Source organism: Procambarus clarkii, chromosome 21 (genome assembly GCF_040958095.1).
Source record: "Procambarus clarkii isolate CNS0578487 chromosome 21, FALCON_Pclarkii_2.0, whole genome shotgun sequence".
Classification (NCBI taxonomy): domain Eukaryota; kingdom Metazoa; phylum Arthropoda; class Malacostraca; order Decapoda; family Cambaridae; genus Procambarus; species Procambarus clarkii.
In genome coordinates this window covers 36,337,268-36,363,703 of record NC_091170.1, presented here as the reverse complement: position 1 = coordinate 36,363,703, position 26,436 = coordinate 36,337,268, and the positions used below count along the sequence as shown (strand labels likewise).

Genomic DNA, 26,436 nt, shown 5'->3' with positions numbered 1-26,436 from the left:
CAGAAGATGAATCTAAACTCTTGTCAAATAATCATGACTAGTAACAATGTGCAATGAGCAAAATTATTTGCCACCAAAATACTTGGTGAATTAGCTGAATCTTGCTGAATTAGAAAATGCCTATTTTACCACCCTTGTGCTTGACTTTTTACTCTTAACAAAAACAAATATGGGTTTTCACATGTGGCTTGAAGTCTCATATGCTGAATAATTTGCATATTGACTGACAAATATATAAAAAATACAGAACTGTATATTAAATTTCAGTATATTACTATACTCAGTTCCTATTAATTTTTTACTAGCTTTATAATATTTCTAAAAGTTTTTGATCTCATAAGATTAGTTTAGAAATTGTAAAAATTCCTTTTTTGTAGAGGAGCCCACATAAGTACATCCTTTCTGCCTGTCATCTGACAAGATGCTGGCCTTCAAGGCTAGTACAACAGGCAGTTGTTGAAGGGTATGACAAAAGGTGAGTGATGTAGGCTTTACTTGTTCTTCAGGACGCAAGGTCAACTCTTATTAAACAGGTACAAAACCAGAATTGGAAATAATTTCCAAACTGTTCGTGTGTTTAGCAAAAACAAGCCAGTGTTTATTATTTACACTGCCTAGTTACACACCATTACTAGTTCACACTGCATGACATTTCAATCTTACTGCATTCTACTGCCCACTACACCATACTCATTCCTCATCTGGAGGCAAAATACCATGAATAATTCACTTACATACTCATCTATTTACTGAATTTAAAACTGCTTTAGTAATATACAGTATACTGTTAGGACATCCATTATTAGTCATTTCATAATACTCATTAAACACAACTTTTTTCACTAGCTTTGTTGACTTTAAATCAGCAGGGATGTTGCATGACTCATTATCAAGGTGACTCAAAGGGGAATTATTATTAATTAAATATAACCAGCTAGGCATATCTATAATTAACAGACAAGTGAATAAATGGTAGCAACAGAGATTGCTTTCAGATCATCAAGTAAGTGTCTTTAATGACACACTGATCTTGAAACATCCTATAAGCTAATATAATTATCTCAGTATTTAAGGCAACTGATCAATTATGAACATGGTTTACGAGACGAAAGTAATTACTGAATACCTCAGGACTGACTTAGACAATATTCGCCCTTCCTACCTACTAACCGGGAGTGAAACCGAGGCACACCACATTTTTTGTGTACTGTACTCAACAAAAATTTCTCAGGCTGAGAAAAAGATACCATTTCCTTCTGGAATGAATCACTCTTATGCCCCCCTTATACTGCTCCTACCATTTACAATCACTCTTATAAAAAGTACCTAATTGACAGTGGTATCTTAAAAACCCAGTCCAGTGTCTCCCGGCTTTGTGGCAGATAAGCTTACAATACAGGGAAATCTGGTAAACTAATAGGTCTACATTAGACAAAACCTAATCTTATGTAATGCCACACTGGAGTGCAAGCTTCTTCTGTTCCTTGACTATAAACTACCCTTGTGAACAGGATTTGTTCTTAACCGTCTTCTAAAAGTGTTCTAAGATTCAGAAACTCATCTAATTATTGTATCGAACTTGATTGAGTGTTAATAGAATAAAGGTTTAATAGAGGCAGCTGTACTGTAGCTGAAAGATAGCTATCTATCTGAAAGATAGATAACTACATTGTTGTTCTGTGTTATAAATAAGAAAAATAAATTTATTGTGTATAATTTTTACATGTACAGTACATAGAATCTTAATTTTTACATGTACGTAAAATTTGATGATAAATAGCCAATAATAATTTAGGGTGGGGGTTGCTCTAGATCCATTCTCAAAGAATGGATTTCAAAGAATGGATGTTTTAACCATCTGGGATTTCAAGGGACATGGTTAAAACAAATTTCTATGGTTTATTTTCATCTTGAAATTAATTCATAAAATACAGAAAATTTAGCACTAAATAAAAAGAAGACAATATTTTAGAAATACAGATTTCACAGGAATCTGAATTTTGTAAATGATAGAATGATATCTTTGCAGGATCTACTGTAATTACAAATAACACTACATGTATTTCATTTATTTTCTAAATGTATGCTGAATAAGCTGTCCTTTTCATCGTAAGTCATTATATATACAAAACAATAAATCTAATTTCTAGATTGACAATATTTATTGTTCACTTTAAACTTTCTTAATGCCATTTAATAAAATTTAATATTGACTTACCAATGAGAGCAAAATTTTGGTCAAGAAGGTTCTTATGGGAGTTGTACCATGTGTTTGCCAACTTCTGGTTTTTGGATTTACCAACAATAAAGTTTATGAAATACACAACTAGCCCAGCAATCATTAACATCTCCAAATAGAAGCTATCCCAATTGCTCCGAAGATGAAGAGGAACCTGTAAGACGATATGAAAAGTAACCAATTCCACTCCCAAATCATAAATGCTTGCAACATAACCTATACATTAAGGCACAGAATACCTGTCAAATGTCATTATTTCTAATTAGTTTGTAACAAATTTCAACACAATGTTCTCTACTCATCTAAAAGTAAAAAGATGTGAAGACTGAATCCATGATTATATTTCTAATAGTTACACAGGTTCGGGATTTGACTTACATTAGCAATAGTAATCTTTGGCTCCTCTTGTGATTTAGGCACACGAGCACCCTGAGGTCTCTCACTATCGAACCCGATAAATTCCTCTTCATCATGAAAATGGCTGAATTCATCATTCTCATCTTCATCCTGCAGTATTAAGAAAGTTAGTTATAAATTCTTGCCTTTAATATGAACAGTACTGTACATGATTGCCAACAAGTACAACTATGTGGTTAGTAAAGATACAACTTCCTCTAATGAATACAAACACTCACATTGACTATGGCCACCCATGGGAGCACAACTGTTTGTTAAGTAATAAATCTTTTCTTTAGCTTCACTAGAACAACTACATCATTTAAAGTACAGTAATACATTTTCTCTAACACATACCGCCAACAACGAATCGTTTTTTCCAGGTCTGTCTTAGTTACCATTTCTTTTCTACTGGTAGTGAAGAGGACAAGTTGACTAGTGATTATGAGGGCGAGGAATATACAAATTAAAGCCAAACATGTCCCCAGGGGTCAGGTGAAGTATTTCTGAGGGCATTTAAAGAATGTTATGTAGAGCTTAGTGAGCCCTTGTCTATATTTTAAATTTGTTAAAGCTTAGCCTTTTAAATGGGGTATGTACCTTTGGTTCACTGGCAGCTCATATAGATAAACAGCTCTCTAAATGTGCATATTTAAAATGCTAGTCAAGAGATACAAAATATATAACATGCTAGTCAAGACAAACTGAAATGGGTGGTAGATAACTGCATAAAACTACAGCAACTCCCAATTCTGTAAAATTACACAGTGTAAAGATTTCTAAACAGTGGTCGGGGATGATTAAATTTGTGTTGCACATTTTTGTGGTGGGTGGGTAAATTCAGATACTTGACTACAGCAAAAAGAACCAAGCAAAATTATTTACCTTTTAACATTTAATAAATTGAGTGCTTTGTGTGATAAAATATTAATTAAATACTAGTTAATATTAAATAAAAATGTTTCAATATTAATTAGAGATACTGAATCTGTTACAACAAATAAGGAAAAATTGGGGAAAAAATAATAATAATTACCAGTAGACAATTAATATATTTTTCTCTTAACTCAAAACCAAGTTTAAATGCTTAAAGCTTAAATGCAAGACATTACCAGTCAGTCATCTTGGAATGACGACAAAAATGAACTGGTAAAACAATTTAATGTTTTAAAACTCAAGCCTCGACAATATTTCCACAGATATATAAGAACACCATGAGCAAACTGTTTTTTGATTCAGTTTTAATTTTATAATTTTTCCTTAAGCTATACTCTTTTTAAATACAGGTACTTTCATTTTTAGTGTTAAAGTCTAGGAAAAGGTTCACCTGGAAGCTACATCATTTAGTAGAATGACAATTATGTTTGGAATGAAGGAAATCTGTACATAAATCATCTGAACTTTCCGTAATTTTTGTTGTTAAATTTTTTTACTTCATTAAAATTGACAAAATAATTTAATAATGTGTAATAACAGATACCTCTACAACTGCCTCCTCTTCATCCTCTTCTACATCCATCCGTAATCCAGCAGATGTTTCACCACCGTCTTGTTTCCCTCCACTACGTGATAATCCCTCATCATTTCCCTCATTTCCTTCTTCAACTGTTATTTCATCCTCCTCTTCAAATACTTCAAATTCAGCAAAATCATTATCTTCATATTCTTGTGCAAGAGCACTAACACTAATGATCCAAGTAAGCAGCAGTAGTAGAGTAAACCTCATCTGAAAGGCAAATGTTCATATCAGGTAAACAGTGTTTTATATCAATGATGGTTTAATTAGATCACCAATTAACTTGATAATGGTCTAGGACAGATCAAAATGTCAACATCTCCTCATCATCACAATATCAATAATTTGCCACACAAGACCGAGTTATTCAAACTGAAATTCGCACAGTCCACTCCGCCAGTTGTGCCTTCGACAGGAGACACTGGACCATTTTTTATTCATCTGCCTGCACCTCCACTCAACTCAGACTAGACCTATCTCCCGGCATTTGGTAACTCGCCAAATAAATAGCCATAACCTCTATACAGTATATTGTATCGTAAAAGTATAAATGTTTATATTGAAGATATCCAAAAATTAATACTGTACTTTGGAAAATATTTATGCCCAATATTTTTGACTTCCAAATGCACGTTTAACAAAATTCACAAGAAAATAATATTTTTCTGTCAAAATAAAGATGTTTAAAATTTAAAATTCATTGTCCAAAATAATGGTCTGTATTACTTTCAGAAAGCTGTAAGATTTCTGAAGTTCAGGCTGACAAACCAGTAGACATCTAGGAAGGGTAATACTTAAAAGTACAGTACTAGGTATAATACAATGTGTTACAATGCAGAAATTGGCATATCACTGCTCTGTAGACATGAAAATTAACTGCAATACAGTATCTCAAAATCACATGGGAAACATACCAAGCCAGGATTAAATACCATGTTACAATTTAAATGTTAAAAGTACCAATTTATCTGGATATCAGGCTGTGGCTTGCCCATCAGGCTGCAAGCAGCTGCCTGAACAGCTCGAGTGATCAGACCAGCAACCAGAAGGCCAGGGCAGAGACAGGGCCACGGGGACGTTGACCCTCAGAATCATGAACAGGCAGGCAGTAGGGAGGAAGAGCATTCATACACTTTGTGCAGGACAAAACTTCGAATGCTGACATTTTTTTAACATCTCCTTAGGTACTGTATAGCATGCCTAATAATCCAAAGCTATATTTAGTTGAGACTGTTGATAATCAAGTGTCTGGAGACTGGTGACTACATACAATATGCAAAGATTACACTACAAGTTTCCTTACCTCATCGTTTACATTTCTCTTGACAGCTGCTTCACAGTACAGTACAGTATTGTTATATGTCATTACAATTGGTTTTGGAAGGATTAGTTTAACCTCACTTTAGGTAACAAATTGGTACTGCTCATACAGTCCCTCCTAATCTGTCACAACTCTTAAATCAAATATAAACCTAATACCTTGCCTAAGTACTGTGGATGTCATTAATAATTCATTTATGACAATTCAAAATATAAGCCGATGGGCATTTCCTTATTTTTATAGAAGCTGATGATGCACTATGCAATTTTACTTTACCTAAAAATCACTTATTTCTTCACTTCAACTGTTCCTTCACTCCATCCTCATATCCCAGCTCCTTATCCTTATATCTCGACCATGTGCTATATAACCATACTGGCTTACAGCAATCCAAATAATTACCTTACCTACACCTATTTTCTGAACAAGATTTTTTTTAGAATAAAAAGCAAGTTTTTGTCTTTGCTGGTATATATAATCCACCAGCACCACCACTGCAAATGGTAAATAACTAAATAAATAAATAAATAAATAAATAAATAAATAAATTTTTATTCAGGTAAGGTACAAACAAGATACAAAAGTTGATGGATTTATAGACAGCTAGTACATACAATGCCTAAAGCCACTATTACGCAAAGCGTTTCGGGCAGACTGGTACAATACTGTAGCTACAAATGGTTTTCATATTTCGTAGAAATGGTTGAGGGTCCCGGTAGTGATCGGGTTCGTTCTCGATGCACAATCGAGAATTCCGGGCTCGAATCCCGGGCGGGACAGAAATGGCTGGGTACATTTCCTTTCACCAAATGCCTCTGTTCACCCAGCAGTGAGCAGGTAGTCAGGAGTTAGTCAGCTTATTATCGGGGGTTGCATCCTTTGCGGGGTCAGTAATTCGGCCTCGGGGTAGGAGGAAAACCTCGATAAAAGCCAAACGTGAATTAATACACTCAAGCTTCCTGTCCCCCGACAGTGAATTATGAATTATATCAACATCCCTAGCAACCTGAGGATGGAATAAGAGCAAGTTACTTTCTCCTAGCTTAAGGTCTAAGCCATATAAGGCAATTATATCTAAATTCATAGTTAATGCCTAATTTTGACTCGTTTTTGTTACAGTATCGCAGTAAGGAAGCTGAAGTCAGTCTGGATGAGGGAGGAGAGAGGCAGCAGCCCACGAGTACTGAAACTTAGAGTTCCTGTCGTCTTACATACGTCTTGATGAGAATTTTCTCTCAAAACCGCTTAGATTGTTAAATTAACTTGATATTCTATGTTAAAATACGTTGGCGAACCGTCTTGTGTACAATGTAACTTGCATCCGCGTTGGGTCACGAGAAACCTTACAAAAAGTCTCTGGAATACTATAGTAATTCACTACCTTGAAACCACCCCCACTCCACATTACAACTTCAATATGATATTTTCCTGACACTTGCCAGCAGGGAAAGACCTGGGAAGAGACAGAGAAGAGGCTGGGACTTACATTGAGGCGAGTAGAGGTGAGCCACCGGGCTCCCCACGTCAGGGCCGCCATCACTGAGGCTCCAGCAGACGGCTCCATCACACACAGGGACCCCGCCTCTAACATCTCCCCATATATAACACTACATACATATATATGCACACACAAACATATATCATCTATAAATTGCAAAATGCCTTCTGTAGGGAGTTAATAGAAGATCAAGGCATTGAAACATTAGATAATTTCACAAATCATCACTTATTCAATACAAAATGCCAAGAGAAGATAATGATAAAGATCTACAGATTTATAGAAAAGGCAGTAATAAAGCCTTAACAACTAATTGCTGCAACATCTAGAAGAAATATCTCTTCACCAGGAATCACAGAGTATGAAATACAAATGGGTATTAAATTCAGCTACACAGGAAATCTGATCAGCTAAAAGAATTTTTAGTTTAGTTCATTTAGTATGCAACCCATACCCATCCTGTGGGCGGTGGTCAAAAAATTGTCACCTGCTTAGCTAAACGAACTATGGGGTTCAGTTCCTGAACCGATTATGTACCTCTGTAACCCTTTCCATCACCGCCCACTGGATGGGTATGGGGTGCAAAATAAAGAAAGAAATGGAAAGAAATTGAATTGGTAGTGGAAAGGGGCTATAGAGGCACATAATGGGTTCAGGAACGAAACCCCAAAATTTTTATTTAGCTAAGCAAGTTACAGTCTTGTTAAGTTAATTACAAAAGTTAATGTTACTAAGTTATTGTTACATCATCACTGGGTTCGTGACCAACCATAATTACAATCTCCAAGCTAAGGAACTACATATATGGTGAGTTAGTCTCACAATTGGTATGTTTATCCGGCACACCGCCCCCCCCCCCCGCCACATCTAGTGGGCATTGGTGGATAAGTTGCAATCACCCACATTTACACCCACATTTGAATAGGTTACAATCACCCACATAGTTACCTGAATTACCTGAGGGGAACCGAAAATTACCGAAAACAAGAAACCGGCGGCTGGTCAAAGGTCCCCCCATTTGCCCTGATGATCTTTTCCAGTTGTATTTTAAAATCCAACAGAGTTTTGGCATTTACGGCTTCGGCGGGTAGACTGTTCCATGGCTACACATGGAACGCAGGTTCGAACCCTCGTCACGACCCTTGTGGATTTGTTCACTGTTCCTATGGGTTTATAACCCTATGGGTGAAAAACCATTTCCTGTTCTCATTCCTGCATTGTGGCTTGTTGAACTTGAAACCGTTGCTTCTCGTTAGTGTTACATCTGACTTTTTGAAGAAATTATCCGGATCAACATCCTCCAAATTGTTAAATATTTTAAGTTTCGATGAGATCTGCCCTGCCATGCAGGTTCGCAGTGTTATTAGCCCTGTGGCCCTAACCGTTCCTGATACGAGAGATGACTTAGCTCTGGAATGATTTTAGTTTCCCTGTGTTGCACCTTCTCCAGAGCAGCTATGTCCTTCTGAAGATAAGGTCTCAATGCCTGGATACAATAATCCAGGCGGGGGCGCCTTATACAGTTGAATGAATATCTTCTTTTACTTAAAGGTACGCTTGATTATTCCGAGGATTTGGTTAGCTTTTTTAACTTCCGTTCCCACTTGTGCAACTTTCAGTGAATGATGGATTCTGACTCCAAGGTCCTTTTCTGCAACAATCTGTTGTAAAGTGGTGCTGTTAGTTTGGTAGTTGTGACGTGGATTGTTATGCCCCACATGCATTTATCGACATATGGACAGGTTACAATCGCCCACAAATGCACTCGCATTTGGATAAGTTACAATCACCCACATTTGGACAGGTTACAATCACCCACATTTACAAAATAATGAACACAAAAATAATTGATTGGCATTTAATTGTTTAATCCCAGCACCTATACTTGATAAGCAACTTCAATGTTTAAGTGGATCACAGCTCATCGGTCCTTTCTCTATTGCTGGATTGTCGTGGTGTTGATATGATAGTTATGCTGTGCATTGATTAGTCCTACATCTAAGGTCTTGAATTTTTCAACATTTACCAGTTTTTTGAACATTTGTGAAGTTCATATTGATTGCTTTGCAAGGCGTGTATACCATTTTTCAATGGGCGAATTGTTAGGATTTTGAGCATGAAGAAATCATGGTTCTCTGGTGGGTACTCGGCTGAGGCAAGGCTGCCCTCAATGATCTATCGATAGTATACTTAAGTTAGTTCTAGACTTAAAATCGGGAATCCCGGGGTTCAAAATGGGTTCGAATCCCGGGCGGAATAGAAATGGTTGGACACGATTTATTTTACCTAATGCCTCTATTCTAGCAACTGTTGTGAGGTTGCATCTTAATTCGACCTTGGGAAAGGGGAGACCTCGATACAAGCACTAGGCTAAAAAAAAAAAGCTATAAAACTAATTTTGGTACTCCCTATATGTGCATAGAAGTGAAGTGAACTATCAGGAGAAAGCGCGAATCGTACCCAACAACTTGGACGGTCGGGGATTGAACGCCGACCTGCATGAAGCGAGACCGTCGCTCTACCGTCCAGCCAAAGTGGTTGGGGGATATGTGCACAGAAACAATATTATTATTATTAATATATTTATTGTCAAAATTAATTACAATTTTGCCTAATCTGACTAATTCAATTAAGTCTTATTAGAGTGAGGATAATGCTGGTATTCACTGTCACACAGGACAGAGGATCATACACAAGACAATAGGTCTAAGCTGTAGGCTGAATCACACACACACACACACACACACACACACACACACACACACACACACACACACACACACACACATATATATATATATATATATATATATATATATATATATATATATATATATATATGTATATATATATATATATATATATATATATATATATATATATATATATATATATATATATATATATACATATATATATATATATATATATATATATATATATATATATATATATATATATATATATATATATATATATATATATATATATAAATTAAATATGTAGTGTCAGACAGAATACAACTGAATCACACGCATAAACAATATGTAACAATTTGAATATAATTAAATTTAAATAATGTTAGTCTAATAACAGGGGTTATATATAGGTCTCTAAACCTTGACAAAATTGGAGGAAGAAACATCTAGGTAGAAATATATAGGGTATCTAGAGCTGACAATATTTGTATTATTGTTCATTTTAATGTTAGTAGAATAATCTGGATTCATAAAACAGGGAAAGCTGAGGCAGAAGATTTTAATCATTTACTGTCTTAAACAACATACAGTATATTATGGAGCAGAGAGAGAAATAAATAATATTTTTAAACTTAGTGCTGGCCAACAGGGAGACTGATAAATAACATCGAAATAGGTAGGGAGTAAGTTAGGGAACAGTGATCCCAAGGAAATCAGATTTAACAAAGCACGACAGAGTTGAGTGAGAGAAAACTCTGTTATTATGCCAGACTTCTGTAAAGCTGATATTGAAGGGTAGAGGCGTTAATTACTGTACTAGCAGAGGGCGGTTTAAGCTGACCTGGAAGGAGGTCGTCCCTTGGATATGAAGATACTCCAGTGGAGGATAACTTAATACTGGATTGCAATGTTTATGCAAATTATAAAGCATTTATAAACTTGATAATTAATATGTTTTAATACTGATGTGTATAAAGCTCAATAAATAGGTAAAGGCGCATGGTATTATCGTAGAAGGGAGGGGTGGGGAGATTTTGCAAAGTTTGATATAAATACTAAATAAGTATTTATCTAGTATTATACAATTTATATATATACTAGAAAATATATATAAATACTATGAGATCCAGCGAGATGCTGCATCATTTGTTGATGGGAAAAGAACCACATATTACAATAATATTTTCAATATAGTTTATATAATTTATTGTTTTAAAGTGAGGCATATCAGCTTTAGACTCAGATGATTCTTTTGTAACAAATTTATAGAATTTGTTACGGGGTAGTCTGGCAAGTATAAATTCATGAAAATCTAAAATTTGATGATCTAAATTGAGCAATACGTATTTACTGTTTGAGAGGCAACACAGATTGGCAAGCGGTGACATATATTGGCAAGAGGTGACATATATTGGCAAGCGGTGACATATATTGGCAAGAGGTGACATATATTGGCAAGAGGTGATATATTGGCAAGAGGTGACACATATTGGCAAGAGGTGACATATATTGGCAAGAGGTGACATATATTGGCAAGAGGTGACATATATTGGCAAGAGGTGACACATATTGGCAAGAGGTGACATATATTGGCAAGAGGTAACATATTGGCAAGAGGTGACACATATTGGCAAGAGGTGACATATTGGCAAGAGGTGACACATATTGGCAAGAGGTGACACATATTGGCAAGAGGTGACATATTGGCAAGAGGTGACACATATTGGCAAGAGGTGACACATATTGGCAAGAGGTGACACATATTGGCAAGAGGTGACATATTGGCAAGAGGTGACACATATTGGCAAGAGGTGACACATATTGGCATGAGGTGACATATATTGGCGAGGTAACACATTGACAAGAGGGGACACATATTGGCAAGAGGGGACACATATAGGCAAGACATAGCATATCATTTGTGAACATGAATAGGCGCCAAGAAGTGGATTCGAGCCCGCACACTTGGTACTTCCAAAGCCACGTCCTTGTACCAAGTGTGCGGGTTCGAATCCTCCTCACGGCTCCTACTGATTTTCTCATTGATACATCACGTTAATGTGATTACATTGTGCATAGCATTCTAATTATGAGATTTACTTAGACCAAATATAACATGAATTGACAATAATATCCGTAGCCTATTCACTACAAGGAACGTATATAGTATAGTATAAAAATATAATTGTAAGGCATAAATATGAGTCTTATGTGGTCAGCAGATTCGGCGCTGGCCTGGATCACACTAATTGTACACACACTCTTGTTAAAGGTATCTGGCCCCAGCAGACTGCTCATGTAACAGAGATCTGAGGAAATTTGCTTGTCAACAAGCTATTTCTTTCCAAGACGATACAGAAGATCAAAGGTAAAGAGAGCCATCTGTGGTAACATAGCACCAAGATATCAGGGTACTCCCAGCCGCGCATCTTATCCCTGTACCAGCACATGGTATAAGTTATACAGTATTATATTTTATTTTATATTATATTATATTTTGCCCGAAACGCTCTGCGTATTAGTGGCTTTAGGTATATGTATGTACTAGCTCTGTCTATAAACAATCAGAATGTTTGTAACTCTGCATCTATGTATGTACTTTTCCTAAATAAAATATTATTATTATTATTATTATTATTATTATTATTATATGGGATTCCACTATTCAGTAGAATCCCATGTAATATAACTTATTATATTATAATAATCCACATATAATATATTATAATTATCCACAGGAAGTCTTCTAGTCTGGAGTGGCTTCAGTAGATGACGCCAGACTTCCTCTGGATACAGTGGAATTCCAGGTTTAATAACTTAATCCATGTCGTGGTACAGCGGTAAGGTGCGTGGTTGGGTGTACCCTGGTCACTGGTTCGAGTCACCTCAAGGGAAGGGAACTATCAGGAGAAAGCGCCAAGCCATTACGACTATATAGCACCTGGAAGATATCAGGATATGTACGGGCTATTCATGCCCATGCCACCTCTTGGGTGGCTTAATCTTCATCAATCAGGATATGGATGTGGGATGGGACGGGGGGAAAGGAAGGTTGCCCAACCACTTGGACGGTCGGGTATTGAACGCCGACCTGCATGTAGCGAGACCGTCGCTCGATCTTCCGTCCAGTCCAAGTGGTCCAATTGTTTTTTATAGTACAAAGTATTATATAACCTTCCCATAAGAGGCCCCGTGGAGCAACTCTTCTTAGATCATTCCGTATGATGGGTCCCGTAGCACAGTGGTCTACGTGCTCGGCTGACAATCAAGGGAATCGAGCTCAATCCTCGGGCAGGAGTGAAACAGTGTTGGACACGTTTCCTTTCACCTAATGCACCTATTCACCTACTATTAAAATGAGTGCCCGAGAGTTAGGCAACTGTTGTGGATTGCATCCTGGAGAAGGTCAGTAGTTGACCCAGGGGGATCTGGGTAATCCTAAACACAGGCTTCCTGTCCCCGACAAACGAGAATTAATATCTAACATTTTTGGTAGATTCATCGGACAAAATAAAGACTAATTATAGTGGAAGAATATAAATGCCAAGTTAGTGAGGAGGTGAGGTGTGTGAGACACTATGACGGGGTAGTAATACAAGGGTATTACATCATGTTAAGGGATGATGAGTTGATTAGTAAGTTATTATACCTTCATTAAGGGCTCATTAGGCTATGATTAAGGGTTTACCAGGTCTAGAGTTAAGGCTTACTGTGTCATGATAAAGGGGTATCGTGGCTTTATTACAGGATTACTGGGTTTAGGCGATTACCGGATCTTCACTTGGAGCCAAAATTGTTTGGGCTTGGTATTACTGGCTCAAGATTACATTATCCTGTCATGAAATTGTAAGTCTTCTTAAGACCACATCTTACCACGCAGCCCTTCACTCTGCGACGTTAGGAAATGTATGTTTATCTCTCAGAATGTTCGGTAATACGTTTATTGCTTGTGATGTGTGTCTATGTATGTATTAACACGATGTACTGAACGGGGTGAGAATAGCTTGAGCTACCTCATCCCTTTGTGTGTGTTTTACCTCAATAAACTTATTTCATTTTCAATTTCAATTTCTCTGCGACGTACACGGCGCACCAGTGTCACTCATGAGGTCCACACCTTCTGCACCCTCGGACCTCTTTGTTGTCCATACGGTCCACTATGGCACTTCACTTGGGAGTGAAGCCCACGTACCTTCACACTTGGCCCTCTATGGCCTTCAACTAGATTCCAACATGATTCACTACGACTCTCTCTCTTGCAGAGAGACTTACGTACACCAAGTCAAGTATCTCTAATTCTGACATCCGCGTGAGAGCATCTCTGCTGCTGACGTCTGAGGTACTCTCTATCTTCATATCATTCTAGGTCTGCAGTACCCAGTCCTGCGTAGGTCACCAGTGGCTTGCCTTCAGATGCATCCACGCTGCAAACACTGAAAGACCAACTGAGTTGCTGTGGGAGGAATTCAAATATTGTATGGCGATGCAGTGCTGGTATGATCACTGTAAACTAAGTGATTATCAAATGAAGGCTCCATGTAGCGAGCAGTGATGTGAATCAAAAAGCACCTTCAGCCAACAGGGTCGTTGTGTGCCATGGTAGAGCAGCGCTGTGGAGGCGTCCAGGAAACACATCCTCCAGAGGGCGACACACAGCAGCTTGTTACTCCTCTGTTTCGTCAACTGGGAACAACAAGTAAAACATTAACAAACTTGAAATCCTGTCAACATGCAGCATCTTCTCTTAAATACTTAAACATGCTAAATATAAAATATTACACACACTCTCTAGCGAACTCTGTCTCCTCAAAACTCTAAAGTGCCATACGAATCCTGATCTCAAACGCAAATATAAATTATAATTATAAATAAAGGTTCATATGTTATGCAATGACCTCTCAAATGTATTGAAATACTGTACTTTTAATTAATAAATTTTTAATAAATCTGTACATCAGTTGATTGACAGTTGAGAGGCGGGACCCAAGAGCCAAAGCTCAACCCCCGCAAGCACAACTAGGTGAGACACACACATACACACACATGTGACGATTCGATAAAGGGACCTGGGAGTGGACGTAACTCCAACTCTAACTCCTGAGGCACATATAAATCAGATAACGACAGCAGCGTACTCCACGCTAGCAAAAGTTAGAACATCATTCAGAAACTTAAGTAAGGAGGCAGAGCGCTTTACACTGCCTACGTGAGACCAATCTTTGAGTATGCAGCCCCATCATGGAATCCCCACCTAAAGAAACAAATTTGGAACCTGGAAAAAGTAAATAATTTGCGATGGGTGTAGTCCCGGAGTTGCATGGGATGGGATATGAAGAGCGACTGAAGGAACTGAACCTGATGACGTTAGAAAAAAGGAGGGAGCTGCGAGATATGATAGCAGCATTCAAAATACTTAGGGGGATTGACATGGTGGAAATAGAATAAATGTTCACATGGAATACCAGCAGAACATGAGTGGAAGCTGGAAACTCAGATGAGTCCTAGAGATGTTAGAAAGTTTTCTTTTAGTGTGAGAGTAGTGTCGAAATGGAATGAACTATAGGAGCACATTGTGGAAGTAAACACTATTCATAGCTTTAAAACTAGGTATGATAGAGAAGTAGGACAGGAGTTATTGCTTTAAACAATCGAAGGCTAGAAAGGCGGGATCCAAGCGCCAACGCTTGATCCTGCAAGCACAAATAGGCGAGTACACACACACACACAGACACACACACACACACACACACATATCCCGTGTATGCTATTCTGTTTCAATATGTTTAAAGTCGCCAATGATTATGAATGTTGTCTTTTGCCTGAGGGCCATCTTAGCTGCCCCTTGAATTATGACAATGGAAGCTCTGACTGAGTCTGTCGTCCTATTCCTGTATAAGTCTCCTGTTATTCTAGCCCGTCCTCCTAAGGTTTACCAACGTCAAGAAAAGGGTCAATTTAAAGTGTCTTCTCATAACCTGCCAGAGGACCCAAAACAGAAAACGGGACAGTACGTCACTTTCTCGAGCTGCTTCAATTTTCTAGTACAACAATTTTTGGCCTTATTTAACGCATACGAGCGACATGCGACATTCTTTGTACGAGGAAATAATTTTTGTTATTATTCCAGTGATTTTTGTTTCCACTTGTGCTGTTATATTTTGATTTGTTTCCTGTGATCTTGTCTTCATCTCATATGCTTTGTTAGAGAGTCCCTCAGCATTACCTTCTGTAATAGTGGGAGTTTGAGAAGTGATGGACTTGGGAATGGGATGTGGATGGTTTGTTGAGAACTATTGCACTGTATGTGTATGTGTTGTGTGCATTTACTATTTGTATTTACTATTTGTGTCTGCAGAATCGAGCTATTAGCTCTTGGATCCCGCCTTTCTAACCAATATATTTTTCCTCTATTATAGATAATTCATATATTTCTCTCTAACACACGCACGCATACATCTCCCAGGGTATCCTATTTACTGCTAGGTGAACAGGTGCACTAGGGTGAAATACACTCTGGCAATTGGTTTCTGCCTCGGCCGGTAATCGACCCCGGGCCATTAGGACTACGACCCCCCGAGCACTACCCACTCAGACGCCAGCTCCTCATCGTGCATGTATGTACAAACCCGCACACCCACCATGATTAAGTTGTAATACCTCCCCCCACTCCTCTGCTATTCCCCTTACACTCAACACCCCGGCTTAACACTACTTGCAGATCACTGTGACCCTCACTGAACTACCAGCTAGTATTACAACTGAAATATTAAGTGAGGGGGGAGGGGAGGAGCAACAAATGAAGGGGTTATTAATTTATAAAAATAATGCTTAATAATACACTGCCACTACACTGTCTGTGCACAGACCATTATATAGTAACCCACCATGACCCCAGTAGCCCACCATGACCCCCAGTAACCCACCAAGACCCCAGTAACCCACCATGACCCCCAGTAACCCACCATGACCCCCAGTAACCCACCATGACCCCCAGTAACCCACCATGACCCCAGTAACCCACCATGACCCCAGTAACCCACCATGACCCCAGTAACCCACCAAGACCCACTTACCATGCTACAAGCTGAGACGAGGTCGAGGAATGTTCTGGCTAATGTACCAGTCCTGGTGAGTTGCGTCACTTCCAGCTCCAGATAATCTCAGGTCCGGATCCAGCAACAAGTCGCTGGGCACCTGAGGGCTGAGGGCCGGGCGGGGGATGAGGACGGGGCGCCCTATAGGGGGCCCCTCACTTCCGTCCTGGGGGCCCTCGTGTATCACCTCGGGGTTCCTGCTGAGGGTCCAGTAGGCCTCGTTGTAGTGACCCTCGTGCTGGTGGGTCAATATGTAAACAAAAATGATATGTTTGACCATGTGTTTTAAGGAAGATAGATTCTGAGGAATAGAATAAAGTTACCTGACTACAACACACAGTTGCAACACCTTACCGCAACTGTCGGTAACACAGTTACTGACAGTTGCAACACCTGTCACTATGTCTCACCTGTCACTATATTTCATCTGTCAGTGTGTCTCAAGAAGCCAAAAGCCTGACGGTAAGACGGGACACGACGGGGAGGTAGACAGCGTCCATACACAAGTGAAGGAACACTTGTTAGGGTTATATTAACCTAAAGGTTTACCTGGCTACTCGGTGTACATACACTGATGGTTTACTTAGGTCTTGAGCCATGCTGAAGACTAAGGTATAGTTGCTGGTGGGTCGGTAAACTAGTGTCACAGTCTCGAACAATTAACAAGACTCAAGTCAAACACCAATTAAACCAAGTACATGTTGGATCCAAGATTAACGAAGGTCCTAAACTGTTTAGACAACTGTGATAACTTGGTGTTCAGTCTTTCGGCCCTCCGCCTGCGCTGTGTAGCAAGGGAGGGCGGTGGAGCAGGGGAGGGCGGCGGAGCAGGGGAGGGCGGCGGAGCAGGGGAGGGCGGCGGAGCAGGGGAGGGCGGCGGAGCAGGGGAGGGCAGCGATAGCCGCTGCAACTCGAAAATTCCGTCATAGATATCTCACCTCGATGCAATTACTTGAAGCAGAACTTATCAATTTCCGGCGCGAGATACAGTGATAATCTCACGTATCAGGAAATATCTTTCACACCATCGTCTAGTTGATAGCTGGTCGCACGCACTCACACCATTTATCAACGATAGAACCAGCTGGTTATCAAGTGAGATAACTATCAAGGTGCGTGACTAATAGTTATTTCAAGCAGACGTGACGCCGTCAGGTATAGAGGGCGAGGGCACGGCGACTGCTCCAGGGGCTCCCGCTTCTCACCGCCTACATCTGGCACATATTATTTGTATCCAATTATATTTATATCCGGTGCCACAGCTTTGGGAAACCAGTTATTTGAGGCAGCTATTACTTGTTTAAGAAATTTACTGCTAATTTATTCTTAACGCTTTCTCTTGATAACTACCTCATCTTTAATAATAATAATAATAATAATAATAATAATAATAATAATAATAATAATAATAATAATAATAATAATATTAATAATAATATTAATAATAATAATTGTTTATTTAGGTAAAGGTACATACATACAAAATGAGCTACAAGCAAAATGTTGGATTTCTAGATAGCGGCAGTATATACTATGCCTAAAGCCACTAATGCACACACCGTTTCGGGCAAGTTAATAAAGCTTTAAACAGTTGGGCGCAACGAAGAAGTAATGCCAGTGAATGATCGCGGGGGGTTACTAGATTTTCTTACTTTAATAACTTTATATTATAAGATTATAGTAAGAGGCCAATAATCTGAGAGCCATCTCTGGGTAAGTCATTCGGAGACTGTTTGGACTGACAAGGGTCACAACAGTCACACCGGACACAAAGGTCACAACATATACAAGGGTCAAAAGGTCACACCGGACACAAGGCGCTACACCGGATACACGGGGCCACACCGGACACAAAGGTCACAACATATACAAGGGTCAAAAGGTCCCACCGGACACAAGGGGCCACACCGGACACAAAGGTCTCAACATATACAAGGGTCCCAGGGATCACTCACCATGGCAGAGCCAGAGACGATGGAAGACTGGTCATCGTGGAGGCTCCAGCTCCCGTACCACCTGCGGAGGAGCAATACTTCAGTCCCACCTCAACAGCTGAAGACGTTTCAATGTCTGCAGGGACTTGCACCTGCGCGGGCCTCCTAGCCTATGGCTGGCCCGCCCTGGAGGGCGTAGTTACTTAGATTTTCGCACCATTTCCCCACAACACGATCGATTTACAGCCATGTCGGTTACAGTGAAAATAATGGGGGAAGGGAACTCAGTCGTGCAACACTGCCCAGGATTCGAACCCAGGTCTTATTGCTTGCCTGCGAACGAGCGAGAGCAGTAACCATTCAGCTCGTTCTCTTGATTTGCCACAACCGTACCAAATAGAAAGTGCTAACCTAGCCAGAAACGCACGAACCCAAGCCACCCACCTAACCCAACCTAACCTAAGGTAAGGGAGCCGGTCGGCCGAGCGGACAGCACGCTGGACTTGTGATCCTGTGGTCCTGGGTTCGATCCCAGGCGCCGGCGAGAAACAATTGGTAGAGTTTCTTTCACTCTATGCCCCTGTTACCTAGCAGTAAATTAGGTACCTGGGTGTTAGTCAGCTGTCACGGGCTGCTTCCTTGGGGGGGGAGGCCTGGTCGAGGACCGGGCCGCGGGGACACTAAAAGCCCCGAAATCATCTCAAGATAACCTATCCATGAATAGAAAACGTGGATATGTGTGAGCCGCTACTTCTCACATAACTTTTTAATTTGTACGTTGGGGACAACAACGTACACAATGAGACGTATTAGTAGAGAGGCCGGGACTACCCGAGTGTTCTCAATGGAACACTCGGCTACACATGTTCAAGTGAATATGTTCCAGTGGTATACAATCTATTACCTGCCTCAGATCTATTTATTATAAGTATGTGATTTCAACACTCGCGAAAAGTTACGATCATTTATTATGAACTGTAAGAGTTCCAACAGGTCGGGAAGTGTTAAAGGTAAGGAGTGTTCTGAGAGAGGTGTGCCAAGGGGACGGTAATGCGATATTTATGTTATCGTTTGGAGTTATGGAGTTTTTAGCGACAAAACCAACAGTAAGTCTCCACTACATGTAGAGTACTGTGGGAACCAACCTGTGAGATTTATATTTATTTAATTTATATGGAATTTATATTTACGTTAATTTATATACTTCGATAGCAATTTGTATGATGATAAGTGGACTGTATTTCTGCAATAATCTCACAAATCGATCCTCCACACATTAGGGGGGGTTTATATTGAATTTATATATATGCAGTCAATGAAACTACAGTATTAACTACACATTAGTGTATATGGAAGAGGTTCCTTATCTTATTGTACAGCAGGCCTTAGTCCACCAGGTATAACCAGGATGTAGACACCAAATTATCCTCTTTGAGGTAGCTTCCATCACCCAGTAACTGGTACACAAAGCATGCTTCCTCGTCTTGACCTGTCAAAAGGGCGCTAGCTAAGAAGCCAGAATCCTAATATATGACAGCTATATCAGAGAAAACACTGTACATGGAACCATAAAGACCTTAGGCTTAATTACCTTGTTTGAGTCGATCATTCGTGTTCTAACCGGTACGCCCTATCTACTGACATTAATGGCCAAAAATGATTAGATAAACGGGTTTCGGAAAGACACTTATCTTGAGATTGATGACAGCGTGTTGATGATGGCAGATCACTACTCTGATCTTCCATAACACTTCGTCCAAGAGAATTTATAGGAGCCGTAATTCGCTCCACGACTCTGTGGTCTTAAACAATAACAATGGCTGCCCACTCCCTCACAACTGACGCTACTGGCCTACATTGTCCAGATGACAGTAAGTGATAGAAGGGTCACATTTACTCTATTTTAATTCTGATAATTAAGTTAATTTATATGAGATGGTTTTATGATGGTAAAGTCCAAAGACTAATGTATTTAAGAATAATTCCCCCACCATAATAGGTGGTGAATTTATAATAGTATGTGGTAATGATATCCCGTTTTCTATAGACGGAAATTCCACTACAAGTTACATTTTCTATGGGTTAACTTGTTTATACAATGCAGCAGCAATATTATCTGTGTGTATGATATTATTAAATGGTGTCGGATTTTCCGACAAGTACTAAGGGGGACCCCTGAGTTGTCCGGGTTTGTTTGTATGTGTGCCTCTCTCTCTCTCTCTCTCTCTCTCTATATATATATATATATATATGTCGTACCTAATAGCCAGAACTCACTTTTTGGCCTACTATTCAAGGCCCGATTTGCCTAATAAGCCAAGTTTTCCTGAATTAATATATTTTTTCTAATTTTTTTCTTATGAAATGATAAAGCTACCCATTTCATTATGTATGAGGTCAATATTTTTTTATTGGAGTTAAAATTAACGTAGATATATAACCGAACCTAACCAACCCTACCTAACCTAACCTAACCTATCTTCATAGGTTAGGTTTGGTTAGGTAGCCGAAAAAGTTAGGTTAGGTTAGGTTAGGTAGGTTAGGTAGTCGAAAAACAAATAATTCATGAAAACTTGGCTTATTAGGCAAATCGGGCCTTGCATAGTAGGCTGAGAAGTGCGTTCTGGCTACTAGGTACGACATATATATATATATATATATATATATATATATATATATATATATATATATATATATATATATATATATATATCAGTCTCAATATATGTATCTCTTATTTCTCTCCATCTTAACCTGTCCTCTTCCCCTTGTCCCCGCTCTCTCCTCAAAAAAAAAAAAAACTTACACCTTTTCTGCACATCTTCTCAGTACATACTATCGTCATCATCAAAAACCATCTCCACTACTCACTATCATCATCATAGTCACCATCTTCCCTACGCTCTATTTTCATAAATGTAAATTCATCTCATAGTTTTCGAGTAACGCATGAAAGTGTGCGATAAACTCTACGGAAATCACATTGATTTAATTTCAGACCATGCAAATCGGACGTGGTTGTTGGAGTGTAGGCTGATATTTCTTAAAGCACTTAAATTAGATCTAATGTCACAAGCCTATGTCCGTCCAGTACCCCAGACCATTCCCCCTGCAAAGTTTGGGCGAGGCTAGCCCTAAGCGTCTGGCCTACAGCCTCGCAACAGACATTATTTCTAATAGTGTCGATTATTGATGCACATTTGTTATAGTAATGTTATTAGTCACCTCCTCCTGCAGAAGACGACGGTGAGCACCGCCCCGACCACCACCACAGCGCCCACAACTACTCCAATTACGACTGAAAAATAAGATTTGTTATTTAATACATAAATAATTTCGGTGACAATAAGGTTTGGCTGTTGATCAACTTTGGCCAGTATGATGCGAACGTGATATTATTGGTGGTATTATTGAAGGGGAGGCCCCAGTGCTAATGTGATGTTATTTGGTGATTAAGTTCAATTTTATACAGGAATAATTTTGTGTATTTCTCTGTGATAACCATTACATTATTTTATAGTAAATCTTGTATACAAAGTATGCAGGCTATGAGTCACAACGTGGCTGAAGTATGTTGACCAATCCACACACTAGAAAATGAAGGGACGACGACGTTTCGGTCCGTCCTGGACCATTCTCAAGTCGATTGAGAATGTATACAAAGTATATTTTCCCGAATACAGATAAGATTACAAAGTTATTAGATAACTCTGAAGATTACAAAGTTATTAGATACCTTTGTAGATTACAAAGTTATATATTAACTTTGTAATCTACATCGCGAAGAGATAAACTCATATTTTACTAGTTTTAAGCCATTAGAAATTTGATAATAACTAAAGTTATGAAAATTTATTTACATTTGTCTGAATTTACTATTTTTCATATTTTGATAACGTAATAAATTGTAATAGTCATCTTCATTCTTAACCTAGTTTACTTCTTATAATATAAATAATTAACCTCATCAAGGATATTAATTTTAATATGTTCCTAATTAATATCGTCGACATATTTATATATGTTATCATATGCTATGTACCCCATCCACATATCAGGGGAGTGTATGCTATGTACCCCAGCCACATATCAGCGGAGTGTATGCTATGTACACCAGCCACATGTCAGGAGAGCGAGACGTGTCAATATCTCCACAAAGTTTCGTGTAATATATATTAAGTTATTCTTCTTAAGCCCACTTCCCCGAGGCACAGGAGTGCCAGTCCAAGAAACACGTCTATATATATATATAATACAGCCATAGTGACTTAGCCCTCACTTTTATAATAAGTATTTTAATAAAAATAGAAACCACCATAATATAAGAACAAGCTGGAAAGGGATATGAAATGTATAAGCCATATATATATAAATATGGGCGATGTTTATCAACAGAAGGAAATTTATGTGTCGCCCCTTTCCTCTAGTGAAGAGTATATGGCAGAGGAGCAGATGACTATTTAAAGGATCAGGAAATACACTGGGTGGAAGTTTGGAGTTGCCCAGGCGAGGCTACGGACCAACAGCCGGGAAGATTGGGAGAGAGTCTCGGAGGGATAGGTGGGAGGGGAGGCGAGGCAAGAGACTCGCAGGGATAGGTGGGAGGGGACGCGAGGCTAGAGTCTCGCAGGGATAGGTGGGAGAGATGTAAAGCAAAAGCTGTGGACGGTACTTACTTCTCAGGTCGGTGGAGCACCTCTCTCCTCTGAAGTACCAGGCGAGGCAGCTGCAGAAGACAGTACGGTTTATTGAAGATCATTTGTAGTGAAGATCGTGTATAGTGAAGATCGTGTGTAGTGAAGATCATTTGTAGTGAAGATCGTGTATAGTGAAGATCGTGTGTAGTGAAGATCATTTGTAGTGAAGATCGTGTATAGTGAAGATCGTGTGTAGTGAAGATCATTTATAGTGAAGATCGTGTATAATGAAGATCGTGTGTAGTAAAGATCATTCGTAGTGAAGATCGTGTATAATGAAGATCGTGTGTAATGAAGATATAACACAGTTGATGCCCGGGTGCGCTAAGATGCAACTTACGGAATTTGAGCAATAGGAGACAACACGAGGGGCCGGGGAGGACGGGGAAGGAATAGAGGTGATACTGGTAATAAAGAGGGCTCTCTTTTTGAAGAAGCAACTGCTGTCTGTTTTTGTATGTGTGTGTGTGGAGTAACCAACAGCCGCCTACATGTATTGCTGCCAGCCGTCTATGTGCAAAGTGAGCCAACAGCCAGTGGTTCATAGCTGCCCAGTGTGGTGCCTCTGGACTCTACTACTACATACTACTCACTACAACCACCTTCACCTATTACTAGTGCATGTGTACCTCAAGATACACGTGAGGTTGCAGCTTGATGCGTTTCAGGAATGCGAGCAAATATGAGGATATTTTTAGCCTAGTGCTTCAATGCAGATTAATCTCATTTGTAGTGATCATGATGTGTTCACCAAGTCCCATTCACTGCTTGCCACTGCTACAGTGGAGCTCCGAGAGTGCCCAGCGTGTGGACTAAGTTTCTCATGTGTGAGGGATTTCGAGAAACTCTCTAAGGATCATCTTCCTCGGAGACAGCAATTGATTAATTGTAATGTGATTCTCTTTATTAAATATAATTAGTGTAAATAAAGTTACATTTATTGTTACATTAAGACTTTACTAATACCCTTCTTCTTTAAGTATTTAAGGTCCGGTACAGCTAATTATAGCTAAAGTCAGTGATATATATTATTAATACCGAACCTGCCATCGGCGAAATCCCCTTTATCTATTGATTACGTTTGATAAAAATCTACCATCGAATGGCGTTGTTCATTGTTCCTTGTGCAAAAGTCCCTGGGAGTTGAAGCATGCACAAAGCGGTACAAGGTTTCTTGCCCAACACTTGTCCGTTGATCAGACAATTCACCCTTTTATCATTTTATGTTGATAACCGCTGAGTGGGCTGCCCTTTTATCTTGATACCCGCTGAGTGGGCTGCCATGACGCGGGGGACGGTGGAGCCTGTACTGCAGCCTGGTATTTCCTTAGCTTGTATTGAGGAAAATAAAAAAGAAAAACCTGTCACCAAGACTCACACCACCACTACAATATTTACTACCACAACTATCACCACAACAATTGTAATCATGGAAGGGGGATCTCTAGAATACCTCTACGGTATTCTCTCTAAGAAATGTCATCACCACCCAGCCCGTCCTCCTAAAGTGACTACTACTAAAGCTACAACCACCCTATCATCACCCCCACTACTGCTACTACAACTATCTCATCACCACTACTACCAACCTCTCAACAACCCCGCTACTATCACTAAAACCACCTCATCACCATCACCACTATTCCCATTACATCTACACCTTCACCACCATCATATTACCACTTCAACCACTCCATCACCACCAGCCCTACTACTACTTCTACAACTACCCCATCACCATTACCAGTTACCACTACAACCATCCCCATTACTATCACTACAACCATCCCCATCGCCAGCTCATAACCTTTCCAAATGATATGTATTACATTGCCTTAGCATTTTATCCTGATAACTGTTTTGCTTTTCTCTCCCTTTCACTCTCCCTACCTCTCCCTCTCTCTCTCTCTCTCTCCTTCCCTCCATCTTTCTCTCTCTCTCTCTCTCTACCTCCTTCCCTCCCTCTCTGTACTACTTATCATCCAAGTAACCACATTTTTATTAAAAGTTCGAAAATTCCACCCAATACTAGAGTTGGAATATATGACGAATTGGTCAGTGAGGCTTGCAAGAAAGAAAATACAGAATGTGACTTTGAAATATCCAATGCAATTATTAAAACCATTGCCCGAAGACCTGTGGAAGCTGCAGCATTGAAAAGGATGTCAACTTAAAAGCTATTGTCGGAATCAGTCTTGGCCACGGCCATCTATTCGCAAGTTAGTAGGCTAAACCATTCTTAAAATATTCAGCCTGTAAACTCTGTGACGATCTGTTAAAACATTCATAGTACTGATTGTGAAACTAAAATATTTTAGACCTGACGTACAATCAACTGTGTAACTATTTAAGTAAATCTGTACTTTAAATAAATCTGTGATCTGGACTGCATATTGTAGGAATTCTGTTTGACAGCGAACAGTAGAAGCCGCATCAATGTCAAAACACCTGCTCGAACCTTGCAAAATTAGGCAAAGTTACATTTAAATCTTGTAATACAAATATTATATATAATGTATGATACAGCATGCTGAATGTAGTATTTTAATGAGAGCTATATGATTGTTGAAATGTGTAATGAAGAGCCTCTTGTCTTATGTATGATCCCGTCCTGTGACACTGAATATGAACTGTATCATTACATAGTAAAAAATGTTTATTATTACTATCAATAAAGATATTAAAATAATAAAGGTGTAAGGTAGCGTGGTATATGGAAAAGGATGGAAGAAGACTAAGAACAGCAAAGCCACCATGATAAACAAAATCTGATCATCCTGCAGTATGGCTAGAAATGCTCTCAGTAGAGCTGGCAATATAGTTCATTAATAGAGCTGTTAGTTGATCCGATTGTTAAGTTGTTAGTAGAGCCGCTACTAGGCCCCTCAACAGTGGGACAAAAAAAACCTACTTGCAGTAGTGATTGTAGAACTGGCTGTACATGTCAATTTCACAGTGGCCACCTCTGGAGCAGAAGTCAGTGGTGCAGGGCACTGTGGTGGTGAAGGACAGACGTCAGCATAATTTGGCAACGCTCTCACA

At 39.2% G+C, this 26,436-nt stretch overlaps 2 protein-coding genes across 4 annotated transcripts in view; both read right to left on the bottom strand.

Annotated features, from left to right (window-relative positions):
* Nucleotides 1-7,107, bottom strand: part of LOC123760609 (PAT complex subunit CCDC47) — a 31,319-nt gene extending 24,212 nt beyond the window's left edge. For 2 of the 3 annotated variants that reach the window (XR_011229271.1, XM_069328331.1), the window contains exons 1-4: nt 6,959-7,107; nt 4,116-4,361; nt 2,618-2,746; nt 2,219-2,393 (exon numbers count right to left, since the gene is read on the bottom strand). Coding sequence is in view for 2 of the 3 variants with exons in the window: in XM_069328331.1 (XP_069184432.1) it covers nt 2,219-2,393; nt 2,618-2,746; nt 4,116-4,361; nt 6,959-7,063 (655 nt within the window). In the remaining variant the exon portion in view is untranslated. The remainder of the gene's footprint in view (nt 1-2,218; nt 2,394-2,617; nt 2,747-4,115; nt 4,362-6,958) is intronic. The other variant, XM_045746322.2, reaches the window with a different exon arrangement.
* A 2,834-nt stretch (nt 7,108-9,941) lies between these two features.
* Nucleotides 9,942-26,436, bottom strand: part of LOC123760607 (uncharacterized) — a 66,951-nt gene continuing 50,456 nt past the window's right edge. The window contains exons 6-11 of the mRNA XM_069328330.1: nt 26,306-26,387; nt 23,374-23,423; nt 21,923-21,995; nt 18,719-18,779; nt 16,743-17,001; nt 9,942-14,352 (exon numbers count right to left, since the gene is read on the bottom strand). Of these exons, the coding sequence (XP_069184431.1) occupies nt 16,747-17,001; nt 18,719-18,779; nt 21,923-21,995; nt 23,374-23,423; nt 26,306-26,387 (521 nt within the window). The 3' untranslated portion in view covers nt 9,942-14,352; nt 16,743-16,746. The remainder of the gene's footprint in view (nt 14,353-16,742; nt 17,002-18,718; nt 18,780-21,922; nt 21,996-23,373; nt 23,424-26,305; nt 26,388-26,436) is intronic.